At 53.8% G+C, this 25,490-nt stretch overlaps 3 protein-coding genes across 6 annotated transcripts in view; 2 read left to right on the top strand and 1 right to left on the bottom strand.

Moving 5' to 3' along the window:
• The window catches only part of TBC1D16 (TBC1 domain family member 16), a 67,040-nt gene extending 43,491 nt beyond the window's left edge, over positions 1-23,549 (bottom strand). For 2 of the 3 annotated variants that reach the window (XM_033091902.1, XM_033091901.1), the window contains exons 1-3: positions 23,422-23,548; positions 9,406-9,645; positions 7,368-7,962 (exon numbers count right to left, since the gene is read on the bottom strand). In XM_033091902.1, the coding sequence (XP_032947793.1) occupies positions 7,368-7,962; positions 9,406-9,583 (773 nt within the window). In that variant the 5' untranslated portion in view covers positions 9,584-9,645; positions 23,422-23,548. Of the gene's footprint in view, positions 1-7,367; positions 7,963-9,405; positions 9,646-23,421 lie in introns of all 3 variants that reach the window. The other variant, XR_004421414.1, reaches the window with a different exon arrangement.
• Positions 10,653-24,076, top strand: LOC117013236 (basic proline-rich protein-like). Its single transcript, XM_033090171.1, has 4 exons — positions 10,653-10,868; positions 23,253-23,494; positions 23,578-23,733; positions 23,905-24,076. Exons 1-4 carry the CDS (start codon positions 10,653-10,655, stop codon positions 24,074-24,076), a joined length of 786 nt encoding a protein of 261 aa, XP_032946062.1.
• The window catches only part of CCDC40 (coiled-coil domain containing 40), a 42,454-nt gene continuing 32,149 nt past the window's right edge, over positions 15,186-25,490 (top strand). The window contains exons 1-4 of one of the 2 annotated variants that reach the window (XM_033091899.1): positions 15,186-15,365; positions 16,875-17,095; positions 22,888-23,022; positions 23,842-24,362. In XM_033091899.1, coding sequence (XP_032947790.1) covers positions 24,334-24,362 — 29 coding nt within the window. In that variant the 5' untranslated portion in view covers positions 15,186-15,365; positions 16,875-17,095; positions 22,888-23,022; positions 23,842-24,333. Of the gene's footprint in view, positions 15,366-16,874; positions 17,096-22,887; positions 23,023-23,703; positions 24,363-25,490 lie in introns of those variants that run through there. The other variant, XM_033091900.1, reaches the window with a different exon arrangement.

Consider the following 25,490-nt stretch of genomic DNA (forward strand, 5'->3'; position numbering starts at 1 on the left):
ATTTTGAAGGCTTCATTTTTTAGAAGAGGTTTAGATTTACAGAAAAATTGAGCAGAAGGTACAGAGAGTTCCTGGATAACCCCCTCCATACACACATGGTTTCTCCTAAACATCGTGTATTAGCATACTACGTTTGTTATACTTGATGAACTAATATGAATACATTATTATCAATAACTGAAGTCCATAGTTCCCATTAGGGCTCACTCTGTGTTGTACATTCTATGGGTTTGGACAAATGTGAAATATCATGTGGCCACCATGACAGTCTCATATAGAGTACTGTCACTTAATCCTCACAACAGTCCCATTTCACAGATGAGGAAACTGAGGCACAGAGAGGTTAAACACTTTGCTAAGATCATGCCCTAGGGATCACGGTGGGGCTCAGTTTACCATCTGGGCGTCTGACCACAGAGCTTGTCAGGCTCCTAGCCCTGTTGGATCCATGGGGCCTGTCCCTTCCCTCCCCAGACAGCACGAGCGGGAGCCAACAGCCGCCAGAGTCGTACATCAAAGGACTGGGCACTGTCGAGACCCAGCCTGAATTCTTTGGCAGCCCCTCCAAGCTCTTGGAGCCAGTGGCGGCTGCCGCCTGCTGATGAGCTCCAAGGGCTTATGGCAGGCAGCGAAGGGCTGACCCAGGCCCTGGGCATTGCCTGGCTTCCTGGCTGGGCAGTGAGGCTCCCAGGCCGATGCCTGGGAGCTGCAGACCAGTCTGCAGGGCTCAGACCTGCCACTGCCCTTCCTGGAGCAGTTGCCTTTAGACCCCTGGACCACCCCTCAGGCACGGGGATGGGGTAGTGGATAGCAGCTGGTGACAGCCACCTTGACTGGGGGGGACGTGGAGGGGAGGGAGAGATTCCGGCACGGAGCCTGCCGAGTGCTGCAGAAACATACGGCAAAATGAGTCTTAACGAAGCTCAGAGCAGATTGCAGGGTGTTGGAGATGGGGTGTTTTAAAGAAATAAATGTCAGCTCCCGGTTACGGAAGTACAAACAAACCCAAACAACAGACCTTTGGAAGCTGCCAGCTTCCTGGCTGCCAGGCTGCTGCGGGGGGGCCCAGGAGGGGCGAGGGAGGTGTTCCCGGGGTTGGTCCTCCACTGAGCTGAGCTGTCTTCCTGAAATTTGGAGGGGAGGGGATGCACTCCTAGCTCGGGCCATATGACCCCTCGCCAATTCCTGACACTCCACAGCCTGTCTCTCCAGGACTCGCTCATGCCTCAGCGCCCTGTTCCCGACTGGTCACACAGACTGTCATCCTCATTTCCTGGGTGGCAGCTGCTGCCCCTAGACACCCCCCATACCCGGTCCCCCGTCCCACTGCTGCATATTTCAGGTCCCCCGTTCTGGGAGAATTTCTCCACACTCCCCAGTCCTGCTGCCCTGAGATGCCTGAGATGGTTGGACAGAAAAGGACAGCAAGACTATTTATGAAGCGACTAAGAATTTGGTGGTATCACACCACCGCTGCCCTCAACAGGCTTTCAGTGACGCTGCTGACCCTCCAGGGTCCCTCGTGACAGCTGCCTGGCAACGACACTTTGGGGCGCTCGGACCTGGCGCACTGAGCTAGCTCACTAGTCTGGATCCTTCTCAGAGCTGGGATTGTCCCCAGAGCACGTCATTTCTGTCCCCCTGCAGGGGAGGAGCGGGGCTGGTATACCAGTGAGGAGTATTAATAACTCAGCCTTTCAGGCTGATCCCCTGGTGTCTTTGAGCCTTTTCCTCCTCCAGGCAAGAGGCACTTCAGATTCCATTTATTTCAGCCTCGCATGCCCTGTGGGGAGGGCCCTGGGGCAGTGACTCTCCTGCCCCACTGGCTTCTGCGGTGGCTTCACAGTAACCTGAGCCCTCCTGCCACCCCCTGTGAAACCAGCCACCCTGGGGGTGGGGGTGGGCGGGAGGCACCTGTTCCCTTGTCCTCGTCCTTTCCCTTTTTTGAGGGCCTGCTCTGTGCCAGGAAGCTCCTCACAGGATTGTCCCATCTGGTCCTGCGCTGTCCACAGGAAGCCCCTCCCACAGGTGACTATTGAAATTTACTTGCGTTGAAAATGAATAAAATAAAATATCCAGTTGCTCAGGTGCAGTAGCGACATTGCTGAGGCTCAGTGGCCACATGTGGCTGGTGGCTACTGCACTGGACGGCGTCCATCACCACAGAAAGTTCTACTGGGCGGCACTGGTCCAGACGGACTGGTAAGTCTCATGAACAAGCAGCAGCGCAGGGCAGCGCATTTGAAAAGCCACCCGAGCAAGACACACAGGGGGCCGCGGGAACGGGCCGTGGGAACAAGCAGGGGTCATGGAGAAGAACCCTGAAGGTCGGCGGGGGCTTCAGCAGTACAAGGAGAGCATTCCAGCTGGAGGAACGGCTCTGGGAAATGCAGCGTACATGGGAGAAGGGGGAGAGGAAAGGTTGGAGAGGCAGGTGGGCATCTGAGCAGGACCCTGATGGCAGGTGGGCCGTGGGCCCCTGGGGCTGCGCCTGGCTCTCCTGCACCGGTGTGTGAGCTGGCTGGACCACTGCACCAATGAAGCCAGGGAGAGACCCTGTGTGGCACGCCCACCCAGTCGGCTCTGTAACCCCGCACGCCACCCTTCACTTGGAACGCACAGCAGCAAAGACAAGAGGCTCCTATGAGAGGAAATGAAGCACACGTTTACCCTGGGGCTGAGGGGCACCGAAGACAAGCTCTGGGGACTCAGGGTGGCAGGTCATTAGCATCAGTTTCCTTGGAAGGACCTCCCGTAGCCCTAGGGGGCTTTTCCATTAACAAGTATGCCAGACAGCAGGCGAGGGTAAGCTGGTGGGCACTGTGCAGGGGATTAACTGGCTAGCTATTTTAAAAACTTGTTTTCATCGTAAGATTACTATACCACAGCATAATGTTATACCGCAAAATGTTATACCACAGTATAACATTTTTGAAAATTGAGAAAAGAAAAAAAACTTACTCATCATCACACCATCCTAACATATTGGCAAATCTTCCTCCCCACCTATGCTGTGAAATAGAGGCCACGTGTGCTATTTTCATTCGTATTAATCAGTATTATGGAAAATGAAAAACTCAGTGTCCCAGTCACCACATCTCAGGTGTCCCTGAGCCGTATGAAGCCGGTGCTGCCACCAGGGAAGGTGCAGACCTAGCAGACCTCCCCCTGGGCGGGCAGCACCCGCATGGCCTGCCCGCCACCTTCACGCCGCTGGCCTCTGCATAGATTTCAATCAGAACATGCACACAGTCTGCCACCTGCTCTGGTTTTGATACACTATCAATTTCCTGTTGCTGACAGCCTTGATAAACACTGCACGTTCTTCCACCTGGCAGTACGGGAGTCACAGGCCCTTTGGGAAGTGGCATGGTGCCCGCTCCTCAGGAAAATGCACTCCCATGAGCACACATACAAACGGTGGCCTAGGGTTTCCGGGGGCTCCCGGGTCCCAGTGAAAACCTTGGTCTTGTAGCTGAACCGTGATTGATTTATCTCCTCTACTGTTGGCTATTTAGGTCTTTTCCTTTTCTTCCTCCTTTATAAAGAATACCACGACGGACATCTTCATGTGAATGTTTGATTTCTGTAATTTAGGTGATTTCTTAGGACGAGTTCCAGAAGAGACACGTTGATTTAGGGGTAGGAGCTACGTGTCAGTTCCCACAGCCAATGCACTTCCCATGGGTGGGGCCGACTGACGTGCCACACGGGGGTCCCCACAGCGGGGGGCGGGGGTCCCCTTATATTACACCCTCATGGCCCTTGAGACTCATGGCCCTTTCAGGACAACAACGAATGACAGGTTGGGCACTGCTCTCGCCCAGTCATGCGCACTTCACCCCAATCCAAAGCCTTGACTTCTAACCGTTGAAGGGGCCAGACCAGAAGGCTCAGAAGCAAACCCTGGCTGAGAACTCAGACCTCAGTGGGAGGAGCGTCCGTGAGGGTGAGTCAGCAGCAGCAGCTCCCCTTGTCCACCCACCCCCAACAGGCCTTGAACAATCATTTAGAGATTTCTGTCCGTCAAAGAACTGGGGGCTGGGCAGGGTATGTCAGGTGGCCTTACCACCTAGGGACCAGGCCCTGGCCAACTATACCCACGTGAACGGACACTGCCATTTCTGACCACTCAGCCCGTCTGGGAACCACTTGCCACATAACAAAATGTTTGGGGGGCTCTCAGGTGGGGGGCTGCTCTGCCTCCTAGCCTATCTCTAGGCACACTCAACCTCCATGTGTAGTTCTTAGGTTCTGCCACTAGAGGGATCCCGTGAGCCAGCCTGTCTTCTCCCCTCCTGGGGACCCAATTCCCACTTGAATTAGGAGCCTTTGCTTTAAGGGTAGCTAAGGGCGCATGCACATCCTCAAAGCCAAGCCCCCTGAGGGGTGTCTACCCAGCTGGATGCCTGAACTCCAGGACTTTGGCCCAGATGCCCTCTGTGCCTGAGGGGCAAGGACCATGCCCCTCTCCCTTGGGGCCCCCTCACAGCAGGGGTTCTCCACCCCATCTGCCCGCTAGAACCTCTGTGGAACTCCAACACTGTCCATGCCTGGGCCCCACTCCCAGCGATCCCGGTTCCCTAGGTCTGGGTGTGGCCTGGACATCAAGAGTTTTCAAAGCTGCCCAGGGCATTTTCATAAACGGCGGGGTTGGGAGTTCCTGTTCTATGGCGCCCAGGACCAGTGGCCTCTTAGTCCGGGATTTCCAGCCCCATCACCGTGCGTGCGGGCGCTGTGGGGGGTGGGAGGTAGCAGAGGCGCTCCATCTTGGCTCCTAGCATCTCCAATGCGGTGGGGGACACAAGAACCCCACAGCCGGCTAGAAGACGCAAGTAAACGTGGGCTGTGGTGACTACCCAGTGCCTAAATCCGATTAACAGCAAGATCACCCATGAAAAAAATGCAAATTCTAGGTCCTGCCTCAGGCCCTTTCCGAATCCATTATCTGCATTTTCTTTAAGCTCCCAGCAATCTGCCATGCAGGCTGGGTCTGGATCTGGTGTGCCAGGATCCAGTGTGCCAAAATGGCCAGAAGAGCAGCCACGTGGAGTGGCTGGCGCCCCACGGCGAGGGAGGGATCACTCAGGAATCAGAGCACCCAGGTCTGTGAAGCAGCTCTGAATAGACAGATGACCCCTAAACTAAATTGGGTGGGTCGGGGATCTGGAAGGTTAAGATATGCTCCGCAAAGCAGTACCACAGGAAGTCGGATAACAGGGCCCCAACTCCCACCCCCCACCTGAGAGACGCCACCCAGCGTTAGCTCAGGGGTCTGCATGTGGTGCAGTGGGGCTCTCAAGTCCAACTGAGGGTACAATCACCTGGAATAGAAGTCAGCCATGAAAAGGAGGACCGACACATGCTACGACATGGATGGGCCTGGGGACAATACGCTGAGTGACAGAAGCTGACACAGGGCCACATACGTGTGATCCCCACTGATAATGAAGTGTCCAGGACAGGCAAATCCAGAGACAGAGAGCAGACAGGTGGTCGTCAGGGGCTGGGGAGCAGGAGTGGGGAGCAACTGCAAATGAATGCGGGTTTCCTTTTGGGGTGATGGAAACATTTTGGAACTAGATAGAGGTGGTGGTTGCACAACATTGTGAATGCACCAAATTCCACTGAATTAGACCATTTAAAATGGTTACTATGTCAGCAAATTTTTGTTATGTGTATTTCACCACAATTAAAACAAAACAAACAAAACTATTTCCCTCCTCCAGGGTCCCCCGTCTGTCTGAGGCCATTAGAAGCTCTAGGAAGTGTTCTCAGCCTCACTACTTCATTGGGGGGCGTGTGGCAGCATCTCTGGCCTCTACCCCCTGGATGCTAGTAGTACCCCCGCCCTCAGTTGTGACAAAAGTATCTGCTGACATTGCCACACAGGCCCTGGGGGCAGAATTGGCTGGGTGCGCACCACTGCTCTAGAATTGTTGGAATTTCCTGGCCGTCAGGATTGTGTAAAAGGTCCCGTGGAGGATGGGGGACTTCACTGGCCCGCCAGAGCGGAGAACCACCAAGGAACAGAGAGAAAGGGGAGGGGCCAGGAGTGAACTTTCTGGGCAACCCCATAAAACGAATATTACTGTCCCATCTTACAAACAAGGAAACAGAGGCTCCTAGAAGGTCAAGGGCTTGCCCAGGCTCACACCAACCAGGCCCCCCAACCCCCAAATCCAAGCTCCTTATGCAATCAGGCTGCTAACTAAAGCTGAGCAGGCCAGGCCCTGATTCTGGTTCTACCACTAAGACCTCAGCCACAAGCACTATGCCAGGCCTGCCACCTCTCTAGGGAAGAGTGAAGACAAGAGTTCGGACACCTTTCCCTCCACCTGGGCCCTGGGGGTGCTGGACACCTGTCCCTCTAGCTGTACTCTGGGGGTGCAGGACACACACAGGTATCACTGAGCTGGCAATGTGGCACCACCAGGGGGAGCTCTAAGCCCCACCCGCAGGACCCCAGCAGGGGCTTGTATTTCATTCGCGGCCTGGTTCTGGTTCCCTGGCTGGAAACGCCACACAGCTCAGCAAGCCTCATCTGGCACCTGGAGTCCTGGGTCACAGCTGACTGCCCCCTTTATGTGCTCTCTCTGGTACTCGAAACAGATGCTATCAGTTCACCCTTGGGCTTTAATAGACCATGTCTTATTGAGGGGACATATCAGAAGGAATCCATCTCAAATTCCTTCCTGCTGAGGCCAGCACAGCGCCCCTTGTCCCCATACCCGGTTCCCTTGCTCCCGGGCTTACATGGGTCCCGAGTGACCTTATGTGCTCCAGGCCTGGTGTAGAACCAGCTGGGTTCAAATCCAGCTCAGCTAGTGTACTAGCTGGGTGACTTCTGGCAAGTTCCTTAACCTCTCTGAGCCTTAATCTCCCCTTCTATACACAGGGGGTGATATTAGGACCTCCCTCACAGGGTTTGGGGTGGCTGTGCGCATAAAAATAAGCAACCCATGGCTCACAGCTGGTGCCTACACAGTGCTCGAACCATCCATGCTTGGCACGCACCAGGCTCACTAACGTCAATGCTTACGTCATTGTCACTGTCGTTTGCCTAGATATCTAATGAGAGTGAGGACCATAGCCGGAGCATAGAGAGGAGTGCAGAGGCCAGAGGTGGCCCAACCTGCACTGGCCCTGGGTGCTCTGTCCACGAGCCTTGTGCTCGATCACCTCTGCGAGGCCCTGAGGACACCAAGGATGCTGTGTGGTGGCCATGCCAACCATCCCCCATCAGGCCCACTGCAGGCACAATCCTCTTGGGTCGTCCTCAGCACTCAGCGAGCAGAGCTGGGGACACACGTGGCTGCTCCCCCACATGCCCGGCAGAGAGCCCAGGATCTGAATCAGGGACTCACCCACTCTCGCTCTCCAGGAACACGGAGCCACTGTCCACCAGGGCGGCGCTGATGGGCGACAGGCAGAAGGGTGAGGAGAAGGCGTCTGAGTCCGAGTCAAAGGAGCTGTCCCTGCTCACACCGCCAGCTGACAGCTCCAGGGAGCCCTCCTCCTCACCGGCCTCGGGCCGCGGCTCCCGCCCCTCCTCCGTCCCATCCTGCGAACTGACGGTGGACAAGATTCCAGAGTCGCTGTGGGCCGGCTGTGAGGCCGGGAGGGGGCCGTCCATCCCCAGGCCCTGGGGCAGCTTCTCCCTGTCCTCGGGCGAGGGGCTGACGTGCACGGCATCCTGGAGGCTCTGGGCCACCACCAGGATGTCCTCATCTCTGGGGATCAGGGTGGGCCTTGGCTCCGTGGGAGAGGTCTGGAGGGGGCCTCCTGAGCTCTGGGCTCGCCGGCCCCGCGGGCGGGGTGCCTTGCGCACGGGGGAGCTCTCAGGGGTGATGTAACGCAGTGCCTCCTCGTCCTGCCTCTGGATCCGGGAGTTGGGGACCCACGCGAGGATGAGCGTGGCCCCCAGCAGCTCGTCCTTCTCCATGTACAAGCACAGGTACCCTGTGAGGGGCAGAGCACGGCGCTCAGGGAGGGCCTCGCACGCAGAGCCGTGGGCCGGCTTCTCGCAGAGACCACACCCGGGCGAGTAAAATCGTGGGGCTCTGCAGACTAGTGGGGCTTCACACGCAGCCTGGCCCTAAGCAAAACACACCCGAGGACACAGTCAGGCTTGGGATGAATGAAAGCTGTGGGCATTCGCTAAGCCACACACTTAGCAGATCCAGGGGGCACCGGGCCCCCCAGCAATGGCCTGTCCTGGGCTTTTCCTAGCGCGGGAGCGCTCTTCTCTTTCACAACCCCACTCTATCCGTCCACTGTCTGGTGGCTCGAGTTTTCCTGTTTGTGGTCAGCCTCTCCATCTGGGCAAACCCAGGAGCTGGGCTCACAGCACTGGTACAGGAATGCAGGCTGCAGACTTTATACTATTTCACGAGAAGAACAGATCCGAAATGAGTGGCTGGTGTTGGGCCTTTTCCAGTTGGCCTCAGCCCTCATAGCATTTCTTCTATAATGCAGCGTTTTAGAAGAAGGGGTTACCTTTCAATGTCACACACTGAACTGCTGAAAAGGACAAAGGGTGGTTTCTCCAAGGCGGAGGAGTGGATGGGCTCTCTGGGCTCCTGAAGGCTCAGTTTGGGGGGATGGTGGCATTTCCTACTAAAGCACCTGCCATTCCATATGTCCTAATTCCTGGGCCTATAGCACCAGGTCCCCAGGCCTACTGGTCTCTGTCCTGAAAAGCCCCCTTGGACAGCAACTGGGCACCTTACATCCCTCAGGGCCCTGGTCCCACCCCAAATCTCTTAGCACAGCTCCTGTTTCCAAAAGAGGGGGAAATTCAGGGGCTATCAGCCAGTTGTGCCTAAGGGTGACAGGTAACGATTGGTGAGGTCACATGGTTTTGGGACCAGGAAGAGAGCAGAGACCTCTGGCCCCTCTCCCTCGCTTTCCATCACAATAGGACTGAACCACGGAGCTCTCCACAGGCCACCGTGGCTCCTTTTGTTTTATACCCAGAACACGTAACACCCTTAGACCCCGGCCCAGAACCCCTCGCCCCCCAGATCCACACAATTGGCCACTTGGTCAGGTGTGCCCTGGGTCCAGGAGAGGGCAAATGGGGAAGTGAGGCAGGAGCCTCCCATAGCTGGGGCTTTGTAATTAGAGAGACCAGTGAGGTCACCTCAGGCCCGGGACCCCAGTCTTTCCTCTCCCAGGCCTGGAACCCCAGTTCCCCCTCAGGCCCTTGACCCCAGTCCCGCCCCCCCTCCAGACCCCTGACCCAGGCCCGCCCCTCTCCAGGCCTGACCCCAGGCCCCCGCCTCCAGGCCCCTGACCCAGGCCCACCTCTCTATAGGCCTGACCCCAGGCCCCCCCTCCAGGCCCCTGACCCAGGCCCGCCCCCTTCCAGGCCCCTAACCCAGGCCCCGCCTCCAGGCTCACCTGGGTGGTGCTCCCCCAGCCCTTGCAGCCCCTCTGGAGGGTGCACGCAGACATTGTTCTTGGAGTAGATGATCTCTCCATCCAGGACAGAGGGGGGCCCACTGCCCCCACCCGGGTTGAGGGTCAGGAGGTCTGAGGCTTTGGAGGAGGCCCGGCGAAGGAGGCGGCCCAGAGACATCGCGGGGGGAGTGTTCCCATCCTCTGCGCACTGCAGCCCAGGCGGGGCTCGTCCGCACCTGCCTGGGGGAGGAGCAGAGAGGACATGCCTGAGGCCCAAGGTCATGGACTTGGCCGGGTGTCTTGGGGGCTGTGTCTTGCCTTCCACCCAGGAGCCCGAAACAGATGCTGGTTACGACCAAACAGGTCCTGTGAGCACAAGGCCACACGTCAGGCAAGCTGGGTTCTCAGCTGAGGCGACCTTTGGGGCCAATCTCACTGGTAGGGGACTGTCCTGTGCACTGTAGAATATTGTCCAGCATCCCAGGTTTCCACCCACTAGATGCCACTAGCATCACCTCTCCCCCAGGATGCATATGACATCCAAGTTATAAAACTTAAATAAAAAGAAAATCACACACATCAAAAATACACTACGTTTTCATCTGCAAAAGCTCTATCCCTATTCTAACGATGATTCCAGTGTCTGGAATATTTTTAAAATTCAAGAATTCTTCAAGAATTACGAGGTCATTTCATGAGCCAGACAACAACACGAACCTCTTTTCTAGACCAGCGCGGCCCTGAAGACACGCAAGGCCACCTACGCAATTTCCAATATCCTACTAGCCACATTTTCAAAAAGTAAAAAGAAGTGAGGGGAATGAATTATATTTTTACTTAGCCCATTTGCTCCCAAAGAGTGCCATTTCGGCATGTAATCAGTATGACAAAAAAATCATTGATGAGCAGGCTGTTTTACGTTCTTTAAGTCTCCCAAATCTGGTGTATATTTGGCACTTAAGCACATCTCCATTCCGAGCAGCCAGTCCCAGGTGCTCAGTGGCCCGCCGTGGCTGGAGGCCTGGGGTGGGCGGGGTGGGGTCGGCAGTGGGGGCCCCACCTCTTCTGGAGTCTCAGGTGGTATTACTCTCTTTAATTGCCATGCCCGCCATGCTGGGCTGCAAACAACTCAGCTGATTCCCCAAACCAAAGCATCTTTACGTGAAGACCGTTTGCCACTATTGAGGATAATCCAAAGAACGTGCTGGAAGGTTTGCAGGGGACTCCAGAATACAGGTTTTCGCAATATGGCATTTCCCCAGGTGTCACCGGCTGTGAAGCTCACCGCAACTCTAAGTTACGTCCCAGACAAGAAGTGCAGTTTTGCAAATGAGGAAACAGGCTCAGGGCACCCGGCATCACTGAGTGAGCAGAAGAGCCTGGAACAGGAGACCTTTGTCCTCCTTGCACAGAGTCCTGGCCACACCCCCACCCAGATGGTTCGGGGGAGACAGAACCTTTGGGTAAGTCAGGGCATGTCTGTTAAACATTAGCCAAGTACAAACTCTCTTCAGACAGTTCTCATCTATTTTCTACATGTATTTGTTCATTTGTGGGGCCTATTTCATCCAATTTAAACCTGGTTCCCAACTTCTGGTCTCTGTCAAACTAAAAGTGGACAATCCTTGACCTAGTTTTTAAAGCTGTTTTAAGAAAAATTATGAAATGTGCTCTGAAATATTAAAAAAGACCACGTCCCTGAAATCATACAGTCTGAAAATATTTCTGCATTTTCCACTATCTTCTGTGCTTTTCTTTAAAAACAAAAAAACAAAACAAGAAAACCCAGTCGCTGGGATTATATCATACCTGCTTTCCGTCATCTCACAACTATATTTTCCCACGTGGTAAGAGTTGAAGTGTCTCTCTTTCCCCCCGCCCTCCATATGTTGGAGTCCTAACCTCCCAGACCTCAGAATGGGACCTTATTTGGAGATAGGTCTTTACAGAGATCGTCAAGTTCGAATTAGGTCACAGGTAGGCCCTCATCCAATGTGACTGACTAGTGGCCTTTAAAACAAGGAAATTTGGGGGCCGGCCCGGTGGCTCAGGTGGTTAGAGCTCCGTGCTCCTAACTCCGAAGGCTGTCGGTTGGATTCCCACATGGACCAGTGGGCTCTCAACCACAAGGTTGCCAGTTCAACTCCTCGAGTCCCGCAAGGGATGGTGGGCTGCGCCTCCTGCAACTAAGATTGAACAGAACACGGCACCTTGAGCTGAGCTGCCGCTGAGCTCCCGGATGGCTCAGTTGGTTGGAGTGTGTCCTCTCAACCGCAAGGTTGCCGGTTCGACTCCCACAAGGGATGGGCTGTGCCCCCTGCAACTAGCAACGGCAACTGGACCTGGAGCTGAGCTGAGCCCTCCACAACTAAGATTGAAAGGACAACAATTTGACTTGGAAAAAAGAAGTCCTGGAAGTACACACTGTTCCCTAATAAAGTCCTGTTCCCCTTCCCCAATAAAATCTTTAAAAAAAAAAACGAGGAAATTTGGACACAAGACACCTATCCACAAATATATGAACATGGCTGTCGATAAGCCAAGGAGAGGGGCCTGAACACACCCCGCCTCACAGCCTCAGAAGGAACCAACCTGCTGCCTCCTTGATCTCAGACATGCAGACTCCAGAAATTGGAGACAATAATTTCTGTTGTTGGAGCTGCCGAGTCTGCAGTGCTTTGTTATAGCAGTCACAGAAAACTAATACACCGTGTTATACACAAATTTAAAAATTCAGAATATCAACCCTCCCGCTTCACAGGCATAGCTGTATGTATATATTATGTGGATGCATCATTCTTCAACCAGCCACCATCACGTGACATTTGGTTTCCACAGAGTGGTTATTTAAATAATAAACTACATTTTTATACACAAATCTCTATCTGTATCCTCACTATTTCCATAGGATAATTTCTGGGATTCCTGGCTATTTCCTTGGGAGGAGAACCTGGAGCCCTGACTCACAGCACCCAGTGGAATTCCGAAAGGGACCAGTGTTATCAAAGGTTTGAAACCTTGCCAACGTGGCCATTGGAAAATGGTTTTCTGATGAGCGGTTCACTTGAACAGGTTGTCATGTGTTTATTAGACATTTGTGCTCATCCTGTGAATTGTGCGCATTGTCCGTTTTTCTACTGCAGTTATTTACTGGTGTTCTTACTGATATATAAGAACTGTTTATATAAAAAAATATCTTAATTCTTTGCTATAGTTGCGGTAGGTGCTTTTCCTAATTTGTTGTTTGCCTTTTAACTGTATTATTTATTTGAAGTAAGGAAGTCTTAGTTAAACTTACGTGCAGTCAAATTGATGGTAACTTTTCCCTAGTGATTTATTTATTTTTTTCAAAATTGCTTTTATACTTTATATCATCCTTCCCAATCCAAAGGTCTGGTCATTGTTAGCTTCTATTTTCTTCCACTTATGATTTCAGTTTTCAATGTACTACTTTCGATATTTCAAAAATCCTAATTCAAAGCGTACGTTTACCTGAAAAGGCCGTCCCTGTTAACTAAAGTATCAGCCAGCTCACCAAATGACTGTTTTATGTTATTTTTATTGTGTATCCAGTTCTTTGTCTGGTATAGAAATGGGGACATCAATTATAGCTTAATAAAGCCAGAGGCTTGTTATTAAAAACTTTAGGGAAATTTAAAAAGAGGGGGGCCCTTAGTTGTGACCCAGAGACCTATACGGCCTAGACCAAACTCTGGGCTGCACCCTCTCAGTTTCGCCCACATTGCACACGTGACGCACACACGTGTTGACCCAAGATCTCACACTATCGACATGCTCTGATGAGAACAACTCTTGTTACGGGCGTGTTTCAGCGAGAACTAGGAGGTGAGGTCGTTTGAACCTCTTCCCCAGGCACCCCCCTCACCCCCTCCCCGCCCCGACACACACACTGAAAGCACCACCGATAAGTCTGAGGCTCACAGACCACCTTTGGTTACATGTGGGCAGGAGCCCTCCAGGTATGCTCTGCTCACTGATGGATGACAAGGTGACGGTCCCCAGCCAGCCGCTGCCCTCCTTAGGACCCAGCAGTTCCAGGGGACCCACAAGCCACAGCCTCCTTATCAGGACCAAAGCTGAGAGCACCCTTCCTGCCCGCGGTCCTCACCCCGCAGACATTTCCCCCTTGGATCTTCCTTCCTGCCTTATTTTGCCGCTGTTTAAACAGATAGCTCGTTGCTATTTACAACACAAGGCCCACCGTCCAGGGGGCTCACACCCTGGGTCCTACCAGGGCTTCCTCACCTCCGTCCAGGCCAGAGCGACAACTGCCTCTCACCCGCTTTACACCTGGGGCCACTGCCACCAAGTTCCCAGCTCAGACTGTGGGATCCTCTCAGCCCTGCTCCCCTTGGTGGTCACTCGGGTTACACTGTGAGCACCCCTCCCACCGCCCCCAGCCCCACAATCACAGCTGCGTGTCCTGTGACTGCCGCCCACCACGGTGGGGACAGCTGGGGGACACGGGGGTCGGCACTGAGCTGGGTTCATCACCCAGTGTGAATGTCCCCTCAGCTCCTACAGCCCCAGAGGCACCATCCTAACGTGGAAGTTCTATCCTCCAGCTGGTCAATATAAACCTGAGTTTACCCCCCACCCTGTCAGAAGAGAGGGAAGGAAGAGAGTTTTAAAGGGCACAGCTGTGGCCAGGCCACCTGGTGAGTACTCCCACAGCTCAGGGCAATGCCCCAAGGAGGGTGGGATGTGGGGTGGGGCGGCTACGAGAGGCTGGTCAGAAGCCTGTGACATCCCACACCCAGTTAGCCAGAAGCAGGGACTCCGAAGCCAAATCCCTGGACTTCTGACCAGCAGGTCTGGGAGGAGGTCGCCCAGGTGACTATCCACAGGTAAGATGAGGAACCATTCACCCACTGTTCCCCCACCCCACCCCAGAGGAAGGCAGGGTGGGGCAGGGGCTCTGACTGGAGGCAGACCACCCCCCTGCCTGTCAGGCTGGGCTGCTATCAGAGCAAACTCATGACACACCAGTGGCTGCCCAGGTGCGCCCACATTCCCCCCGCTTTGTCATCCCCCCCGGATGTTAAACAGGATTGAAGAGCAGCTAGTGGGTGGATGCAGGACAACAGAAGGCCTATCTCTGTCCAGCAGCCCAGGGCCCATCAGTCACCGGGTTAACAGACACGGCTCAGGCACACCTGTCACCCAGAGCAGCGGCAAGCGTGTGGTCCTGCGTGTCCCGGGACGTGGACTTGAAGGAATGGCCTGGAAACGCTGGCAGAGATGCCTGGGGGACACCCCGGCCTCTGGTTCCTGGGCTTCTGCGCCCCGCTGGGCTGGTGCTGGCTGTCTAATCAAGGGCTGCTGCAGGCAGCTCTCTGCAGCCCCTCCTGTCCCTTGGATGTCCCTATGAACCAGAGACCAGCGGTAGGTGAACTGTGTCACGCGGTTCCCTCCTCATACATCAGGAGCACAGTGTCCAGCTCTCCTCAAGGTCCCAAGTCCATCCAACCAGAACCCTGTCTTGGGCAGTGGCAGTCCGCTCGGTGCCACCGTTTAAGTCACCCTCCTGGATTTCTAAGGTCCAGGCCTTTGTGGCCCCTGACCACCAGCTTCCGGAATCGTTGCCAGCATGCTGGCTGCTGCCTGCTGGAGGGGAAGTTGTGGCCGGAGCAGAGCACCGGCCTGGGCCTCTGACTGGCCTCAGCTTTGGGAGGAGGGGAAGGAGGCTCAGAGGCTGGGGGCGGGGAGTGGGGGGACGGGGAGGGCCTGCTCCCGGCACGGCACCGCACTGCCCTTTCCAATGTAGGTCCGCTGCCCACAACTGCAGTGCCTTTCCCAGCCCCTCCGCTGGCACGCCCGCGTCGACAGTTTGCTGAGAGGAGAAGGCTCCTGGCCTCCATCGCCTGACCTGCCATCTGGCTGGCCTGCAGGCTCCCCGGGCACCCTCTGCACACAGGCCCCCTTCCCTGGACCCTGAGGTGGAGAACGCACACAGACGGCTAAGTCACCCCTGGGAACCTCTGTGGGATCACCAGACTGTCAGCAGGGTGGGGGCGAGCAGACACAGGGGGTGTCCTGGGGCCAGGGGCACTTCGTAGCCTTCAGTACAGTCATGGGGTCCACATGGGGCACTGGACTCCCCCACGGCTGGTCCGCACCTCCACATGCAGAAGGGGGAGCTGGAAGGTTCCTGGGAGCCCAGTGTCTGGGCCCAGGGCTCTGCAGGAGCGCGTGCCAGGCCACTCTCCAAGGTGGTGTCAAGGTGGGGTGCATGCAGCTCCAGGAGAAGGGCAACGTCATGACACCGGGCAGATGCTTCTGGGGGCCAGGGAACACAGAGGGGAGCCTGTGGGGGGAAGCCGCGCTGATAACCGAGGGCTGCCCGGAGCTGTGAGGGAGGGGCCGTGCACAGGGAAACTCGGAGCCCAAGTGAGGAGCAGGCCCGGGTGACGGGTGACGAGGATGAAAGGCTTCTGGGGTGGACAGGGAAGGACGGGGGGAGGCGGCACAAGGATGGGGACACACGCATGCACTTCACGGTCAGACCGGTTAACGTGTCGTGCATCCTTCACCACAAAAAGTACCACTTACAATGGCAGTGGAACCTGGAGGGGGTGAGTGGACACTGTACTTTCTGCTATATTTTTGGTAAACCGAAAACTGCTCTAAAAAACTAAAATCTATTAGTTAAAGAAAAAAGAGTGTTGAGACCAGGAAGCTTGCACCCAAAGAGGCCAGGCCGAGGGAGGAATTCTGAGGATGGATGGGAGGAAGCAGGCAGGGGGCTGCAGGCTGGGCGAGGGGGACAGGGCTGCAAGAGGGCTTGGGTTCCCTGCAGAGGGCCGGCTGCCAGGGGCTACGCCGGGGCCTGGCAAAGACTGCAACCCGATGGGAGCCCTTCCTAGTGTCCTTGAATCCTCAGGACGCATGCCCGTGAGTGGTTCTTGCTCTCCATGTGAAGAGCAGTTTATGACTTTAAGGGCCTGGAGTTGGCGAGAGCAAAGACAACCACCCTTTGGGTAGACCAGATAGCTGTCCTCCAGGTACAGAACTTGGCGGCACCCTGGCCCCCTCTCACGGGTCTGGGGTCTTTCTGTGGGCAAGGCAACTCATTCTACTTATAACACAAATAGAGTTGGGGGCAGGGCACATCTTGCGCAATCTTTAAATGTCACCAACAGAGACTCTAAGACACACAAGATCTGCTAACACGAAAAGGAGAAGAGAGAAGCCTGTTGCCAGGAAGAACTATCTCACTTTTTCCATCTCCAGTAAGGACTTAATTGAAATCAAAATAACAGCCTGAGATGCTCAAAGCACTTTGTACCAATATAACAAATCCTCTCCCAAAGCCTGAGAGATGAAGGTGGAGAGAGAAGCAGCTCACAGTAGATCCGTGACAACAATAAAAAAAAGAACCTCATTCTCCTCGAATGCATTCACTTAATATTTTTATTTTAAAATGGTTATGTCTGTGTTGACTTTAGATTATAAGCTCCGGAATCCAAGATATCTCTGAAAGTTTCCTTTACGATGTGCCTACCAGAAGGCCACCTTCAATCAAGTTCCAAACGCCTTGTTTTTGTTGAGGAAAGGATAACATGCCAACTTGGCAGCTGGCATGAAGAACACAGAGATGGAGAGTGGCCAGGCTCTAGCACGTGCATCAGCTTTGTGCACAAAAACAAACAAATGAGCAAACACCCAGGTATGGTTTAAAAAGGTGTCATGTAAAACTGCCGGTGCTGGTTGGTAACCGTCTGATCACAGTGGCATTGCAAGTTGAATTTTGTGCTGCTCTGAAGCAACTGTGACAACTCAGTAGGGCCAGGTTTTTGCAAAATAGGCTATTGTGTCATGTGAAAGGAAGGAGCAACTTGGCCTCCTCTCAGAAAAAACACACAGGCTCCTAAAACAAAAAACTCTGCAGAAACTCCCCAATTAGGGATGCATTCTTCCCCATTAGCCTGCCATTCTAGGAATGGGAACACCTTTGAGAAGCATGGATTCTTGGTCTTTGCGGGTAAGTTAAGCCGGTTGTGGAGGGAGCTGGACTCTGCTTTCCAGAGAGGGGTTTTGAGGTAGTCGGAGTATGGGGAACTGCCTGGAGAGGAAAGATGTCAGGAACCACAGAAGCCCCGAGGGGCAAAGGGACAGCAGGGAGGCTGGGAAGGGCCAGCAGATTCCTTGTTTCACAGCCCTGCTCAGAACAGGCCCTGCCGTTGGGTTGAAGCCAGTGGACAGCAGTGGGCCTGCTGTAGCCACACATGTCCCCTCCACCCTCTAGCCGCCCCATGGCCACTGCCACTTGGCCCAGAGTCGTCTTTTGTAACTCAGCATGGCAGGGGTGGGCGGCGGGCTCTCCTCTAGCTAATACCTACAGGGCTGAAGTTCAGACATCTATCACCCAAAATCTGTTCCCCAAGATTTGGTGATTTGTACCCGAGGAAAGAGAGTCCCAGATAGAGAGAGACAAAGTCACGAAAATGCCAGAAATGAACAAAACACGGAGTATGAAATGGCACCCTAAAGAAAAGACTCTCACTGCCTTCAGAAAGCACTTCCGTTCCATGTACGATGGTTTCCTATGGCCGCTGTAACAAATGGCCAAGAACTTAGCGACGTGAAACAACACAAATGTATCGTCTCCCAATTCTGGAGGTCAAAAGTCGGACCAGGTCTCCTAGCTGAAGTCAAGATGGTGGCAGGCTGGTTCCTTCTGGGGGCTCCAAGGGAGAAGCTGCTTTCCTGCCCTTTCCGGTTTCTAGAATCACCCGAATTCCCCCTCCTTCAAAGCTGGCAATGGCGCTGGAGTCTTTGTCTCATCGTGTCACTCTGATGCCGACTCTCTGCCCCCCTCCCAGAACCCTGTGAGGACACGGGGCCCCCTGGAGAATCCAGGACACCCTCCATCACTGGGCCGGCTGATCAACAACCTGAGTTCCATCTGCAGCTTTAATCCCCCTTTGCCATGTGACCAAACAGTCACAGGTTCCCAGGATTAGGACGTGGACAACTTTGGGGACCACTTTCCTACTGACCACACCAAGGGCACTGTACAGAGCTGACTTTGAACTCAGGGAGGCTTTCTGTCCAGTCACCTGCCAACCAACAACCGCACGGGGCTACTGCCCTCTCCGCAACGTGATTGGGACCCAGGCCCAGAACCAGGAGAACAGGAGGGGGCCCCTGACCCGTGGGAGCAGGGGACGGGATAGGAAAGCTGCACACTCACAGCCCTGGCCCTGTCCTTGGGCGGCTTCCACGGCCCAAAGCCTTGGTTTCCTGTCCTGGAATAAAGGGACCATCAATTCCCAAACAGGAAAACAAGTAGGAACAGAAGTGCAAATGTCTCTTCCAGAACCTTCCTAAGAAGACCAAAGAAATGGCAGCCTGGAGTCACTGGAGAGAGGAAACAGCATCCTGACTTCTCCCGTTCACTGTTCTGAGCCGTGCGCCTGCCTTGGGGCCACCCTGGGTTAGCTGCTGGGACACAGTGGTCAGTAGGACAGACATGGCCCTGGCACCCCCATGGAGCCAGCAGTTCCCACACCTGAGGGACGCAGCCCATACTGATCGTGACAGCTGCTTGCTGCAGCGGGGGTAGGCATGGAGGGAGTGGGGGGCCACTGGACACTTAGGGGGAGGTGACATGGGACAAAGCCCACAGGTGGTTATCCCCCTGGCCTTGTCACTGCTCAGGAGAAAAGTGCCCTGAGCCACAGGCCCGTGGCCGGCAAAAACCGGTTCATCTTCTTTGCTCTCAAAGCCCAATCAACAAAGAGTAGGGAGAAGACAATGCCATATTAAACACGAGCCAGATACACACAAACAGGATCTTTTTCCTCCCACAAAACACCTGCTGCAAACACACGTTGGTAAGGCCCCAGCTCCCCTTCCCTTCCCAGAACCAGGCAAACCAGGCACAGGCACCAGAGTCTTTTGGGAACTCCCAGCTTTCAAGTTCAAAGGGTGGTGTAAATCCTGCACGTAGCCCAGACCAGGAATCCCATTCCCTGGGGCGCATGGTTTGGGGAGGCTGAGTCTCCTTCACACCTGTAGGCTCAGATGACCCCCCTCATGTATATTTAACTTCAAGTTATGGGATTATTGCAGCAGACAAATATATTTGCTGCATACATATATCACATTCAGGATTCACACGGGAAACACAGGGCTGCTGTGGGCAGGGCATCCATGTAGAAGTGAGGAAAAGACAACTTGCATTTAAAGTGAAGGAACAAAGTTTAGGGCATAAACTCTAATGCTAGAGACTTGGACCAACTTCCCTAAAGAAAGGACCTTTGCGAGGCTGTAACTGGACAAGACAGTTAAAGAAATGAGGGCAAGGGGAGATCTGGTGGCCTGACTTAGCTGTCACTTCGACTAAAATACTATTTTCCCCCAAAGAGCCAAGGAAGTCTGTGAGATGAAACCAACTTTAAAGATGAGCCAGGACCAGGGACAAAAGAAGGACTAATCTCAAAACGCAAGGAAACACGCAAATCCAGCCGGGAAACTAACAACCAACCCCAAAGTGGGCTAGGTGCATCTGACTTCTATATTGCACCTGTAAACTTGAACACAGAGAGAGGTTTTCACTGGAGTGGCAAAGGAATAGCCACGCTAGCAAACAAAACTCTCATGGGGGAGGGGGACTGCACTGACAACACCCCTGAAAAGCAGCACAACTGACCTTGCCTAAGGAAAGCATTTTAGTTACAGAAATGGAAAAGCCAAAGTGTGTCAAATGACATCTGTTAAGTATGACCTTGCCTCGATTCCAGGACACCTGGATTCCAGATCACCTGAGTGTAATGACCAGTTTATCAGACCATTGAATTCAGGGTCACTCATAATAGAAAACCAGCACATACACCAAAGTGTGAAAGCTAATGTGGACTGGACTCCGGGCTCACCCATGGTATTCGGGTGATTTCCCTAGTGCCAACAGAAAGCATGGAACAGACATGCCACATCTCTGCGTCTGCAGTTAGGTGGGTCCAAGCCGATCGCTCACACCAACTTGAAACACCTGGACAGACTTGCCCCCAGAGAAGGGCAGCCGCTCAAGTGGCATAACAGATTTGGGTTCTCACTGGTCATTTTCTTGTACTGTCCACACGACCGAACACCAAACATCTGTGGGCAGATACTAAACTCAGTCTTCCAGTGCCCAGGCTTCTCTCCTGCTTTGAGGACGGTGATAAAAGTTCAGAAGATAGAAGACATGCTTCCGATCAGATATCAGCTATGAGACAGCTCATCAAAGTAGATTTATCAGAGAGGCAAGACCAGGGACCCAGAGGACGCACAGGTGGCCAAAAGCATAAAAAACACCACCACTGAAGTGAATGGGGAAAGATTTCCTACACCATTTCCCAGAATTTTGAGGGGGCAGGGAAGAGTGCAGACTTGTGCTTTCTTTTCTCTGCACTGGGCTCATCAATGTTCATCAACAGAAGATATATATACACACAATAAGTCCTCACAAAACATCATAGGTAGGATCTGTGAATTGAAGCGATGATCTATAAGAAACTCATTTTACCATAGGCGAATTGATGTAAACAGGAGTTACCTAGGCATCTCATCAATGTTACAATGAAACCACACTGAATGAAACATTATTCTCATCAATGTTACAATGAAACCACACTGAATGAAACATTATTCTCATCAATGTTACAATGAAACCACACTGAATGAAACATTATTACTCGAGGCCCTGTACCTTCATGGAAGACCTGCTGTACAGTAGAAGATGTACAAACAACGTACACCGATAAAATCACTTCGCTGCGACAATTGCTTCACCCTCAAGCCCACCTTCCCTAGTGTATGAAACTAAGTAGCTAGCCTTACAAGAGAGGATTCAGGCCTCGAAAAAATTGAGGCCCTTCAGCTAGGTGAGGGGAGACAAGATAAAATCTTTACTCAAGATTCGTGTTGCCAGGCAACCTGGTTGCCCCGTCCCTGGGATAGCTGGCAGGGACCCAGCCCTCCCCGCCGCTGCCCCTCCTAAAGTTATAAAGATAAGCATGTAAATAGACCTAACTGGCGAATTACACTCCTGCTCATGATCAGCTTTCCGCCTGATGGACTGACTGCACGTACAAAGAATAAAAAAACAGAACAAAAAAATATTTTTACCCATCTAGTTACATGTGAAATATCCAAATGATGGTCCTTAATAATAACAATAATAAATCGTAACAAGCCCTCAGCAGGTACTAGACCCCTTAGGTAAACATTGCACTAGGCCTTTGAAGTAGGTGGTATTATCTCCGTTTTACTAAAGGCAGAGAAGCTGAAACAAGTGGAGAAAGATTCTGCAAACCCCAAGGCTGTCTTCTCAAATGCCTTTATCCTGAGGCCCGGGAAGGCCTTTACAGACTAAAGTGAACCGATATTAGCCACTAGTGGTGACATCAGGCTAGTCTCCACTCCACTGTACTTTTATGAATCACTTGGCAGAGTGAACCATGTTGTCTTGTCTGCACAAAGGGGGGCAGGGAGAGTGTGGAGGAGAGTGCTGGGGACCAGTTACAAGAGGGGAGGTAGTATGGCACCGCCTTTTTTGGGAGCTGGAGCATCCTGGGCCCCAAACTCCTAGTTCTGTCACTCCTAGCTACATGAACTTGGGAAAGTTACTTCTGTAAGCCTCAGTGTCCCCATCTGTAAAATGGGGATAATCTCAGTCCTGATTTTATGGTTTTATCTTGTGGGTTAAGTGAATTTATGCATGATAATCAGAAGCTATTCATACAACAACCATCACTGCTGGAGGATTTAAAAATTCCACTGGTTAAGAACTTTGTTTAGCTGTCCTCTGAGACTGGCTGGGCTCACCATAAATGTCCACAAGCCAATAAGTGCTGCAGAAAACACAGTAACTGTGTGCTCAACATAACAACGTGTCTGTTAATGAACTTCATAGTTACTGCATTCCTCACCTGAACAATCCCTTTGCAAAAGCTTCTTCACCGGCTCTTAAAAGTGTTTACTACTCACTAATCAATTACACGTTAATGTTTCTAATGAGGAATTTCTAAAACGAACACACAGATTTTTAAAAGTTCTCCACTCAATCTATGACGGACTTGGAATGGAATTCTGGAATCGGGGCCTTGGGTCCAGCCCTTCCATCCATCACATGGCCTTTTCTGAGAGCCATTCCCCTTTTCTTTCCACATAAAAAAAGTCTCTGCCTTTGGGTGGTAGAGACTACTCACCAGACCAGTCACAGGGGCTGGCCAACCAGCCCAGCTTCTCTGGTCAACTGGAGAGGCAGTAAAACAAACTTCTCCCCAGGAAAGAGAGTGGATCCTGTCCTTTTCTATTTCTGAAGGAGACTGTGGCCAACATATGACACCAACTTCCCAGCGTGGGAATAACAGGATTTCAAGATTCAAGGGCTTCTGGCAGGGTTCCGTAGGTTATATTTAGCAATCTTAAATTGCCTATTTTTCTCTTTCTCTTATTCTTTTTCTTTTAAAGTAAAGAACAAGGGGGCAGAGCCTGGGCCTAAAGGAAGTGAGTTTCCTGACACGCGGTTCTTCACCAGACCACCGGCCCGAAAGCCCGGGAATGCTAAGAGCGCGCAAGCCGTGGGATGCACAGCACACTTTGGGGGTCAGTGTCAGCACACAGCAACCCCCCACAACTTCGCATTCTCGTGCTCTGCCTATCCAACCAAACAAAGACCACAAGTTCTCCGGTCGACGGCTCCAGGCAGGCGGGGATAGAGTATGCCGGAATTAGGCCCAGTCCCGGCCCGGGGCACCCCCATTGTCGCAGAGGGGTTCCCCAGCATGCTCCACGCTTGATCCCGGGTGCCTGCGCGCCACTCGGCCCCTACTCAGGCCCCGCACCTCTCCGAGCTGCAGCGACACCCTGGTCCCTCCCGGGCCCCGCAGCTGCAGGCCTACACACCCTGTACACCCAACCCGTCCCCGCCACGGAGCACTGCCCGGTCCCCCTCGGGCCCCTCGACCCCGCCCCCGCGGCCCCCGGCAGGGCCCCAATACCCACCCGGGTCCCACAGCGGGGGCCGGATTCGCGCCGGCCCCGGGAGCCGCCGCCGCCGTCACTGCTGCCGCTGCCAGTGAGGCGCGGCGGGGCGGGGACGCGAGGCGAGGCCCGGCCTCCTACCCGCCCCCCTGCCCAACCGGGTCCAACCCCGCCCAGCCCGGCCCCCAGCCCGCCCCCGGCACGCCCCCGGCCCGCGTTCCGCACTGTCCCGGTCGCCTTCGGCCCTCTGGCCTCTGGCCCCCGGCCCCCGGCCGCCCCAATTCCGGGCCTCGCCGCCCGCTGGGGTACCCGGCCCACGACTCTTCCCACAACGTGAGCCTCGCGCCCCCCCAGAGTGAAGGCGGGCCCCTGGGCCGTTCCACGTGCGTGCTCGCCCTCACCATCCGGCCCTCTGCATTTGTTTTTCCTATTTTGAGGTAGGAAGGGAACGACACCCGGCAGAAGGCCACTGGGCATCCCTCCCCCGCCGAGGTTTCTTCGCAGGAACCCCGTGGAGCGGGTGCCGGGTCCCCCAGGTCTGGAGATGGATGGGCGAGCACCAGGCTGGGGTCCCCGGCCCCCGAAGGTGCAGCCGACTCTGAGGCCCCTGGTGACCTCACCTCCGCCTGCGTCCCCCGGGACAGTTAGCAGTCCCGGGTCCCCGGGGGCCCCGTAAGGTCCCCTGGGTCATCGCAGTTGCCCTGCCGGACGTATATTGACAAGGTTGTCGCTTTCCAGAAACTGAGCCAGTTGGGTAGAGCTCAGACTGAGAGATAAAGTATTCTCATTTATGCTTTAATATATTTACATATTAGTCTGTGTTTCTAACGCACATAAATGGCACAATGGCCGCCTGCCCAGGCTGTCCGCCCCCCCTACCCCGCGCGTGGTCTCCGCCCGCCGGATGTTGACTGCGTCGCTTAGCAACGGGAGATGGCGGAGCCCGGTGATGAGACCAGCGGGTAAGCGGGGCCGAGGGACCACCGGTCTCAGTGCAGTCCCCACGCCTCTCCCTTTCCACAGCCCGGAGGCGCCCCTTCCCCTCCTGCCCCTTTCCTTCCGCTCCTGCCCCTTCCATCCCCACGCTCTGGGCCCTTCCCGCCTCCCCGGCCACCCCACCGCCCTGCGCGCCTCTTCTCCCTTCTCACCGCCCGTCCCTTTGTCCTCTCCCATACCCTCCCTCTTTCCGCTGCTCCAGGCGCTCCACTCCCTAAAACCCCGGACCCAGTCGCCCCGCGGTAACCATGGCAACCACTATGCTTGGCAGCCTCTGCTGCGGAGCCGCAGCACAAATGTCTCTGCTGGGCGAGGGTCCTCGGTGCTGTGGTGCTGCCCCGGCGTTGGCAGGGAAGGGGAGACCAGGCCAGCCCCACCTCCCTCTTGGAAAAGGGGATCCCTCCCCCTCACCAGGCTTGGGGGTCCCTGAGGTCAGCGAGTGTCCTGAGCACACAGACGGTAGTCTGCTAAAGATCCTGCCATCAGGCCCCTGCTCTCTTATGCTTCGTTTAAAAGCACAGAAACGATTTTAAAGAATTTGCCCTTTACCTTAGACACGTCTGTATTGTTTTTCTTTCTTTTTTTAAAAAGTAGGTCTGTGTGTACTGACATGGAAAGAAGTCCAGGTTACATTAAGTGAAAAGACTGAATGCCAAATAGTGTATAGAGTGCGATCTCTACTTTAGGGTGTGTGTGTGTGTGTGTGTGTGTGTGTGTGTGTGTGTGAATGCATAGAAAAATCTTTGCAAGAATATACCCTTAAATCTCGTACTATTACCATGGGTAATCTTGAGAAGGAGAGGAAAAGTCACAGGGGTTTTCTATTGTCTGTCACACATTTCTGTTTTAGTTTGACTTTTTGTAAAAAAAAAATAATAATAATGAGCTTGTCATTTTAATTAGAGAAAAAACAAAATAATTTTAAGACTGTAAATCAGGACATTCTTATACTATCCAACCAAGAGTTTACAGAGTATTTGTCCGTTCTGTGCAATTTCCTCTTACTTTCTTTTCCCCAGTTTTGTCATAGACACAAGTATATTTACGGTGACTTTTCTGGCATCATCTATTTGTGCTGTTCCTTTAATGTTTCG

Source organism: Rhinolophus ferrumequinum, chromosome 21 (genome assembly GCF_004115265.2).
Source record: "Rhinolophus ferrumequinum isolate MPI-CBG mRhiFer1 chromosome 21, mRhiFer1_v1.p, whole genome shotgun sequence".
Classification (NCBI taxonomy): Eukaryota; Metazoa; Chordata; class Mammalia; order Chiroptera; family Rhinolophidae; genus Rhinolophus; species Rhinolophus ferrumequinum.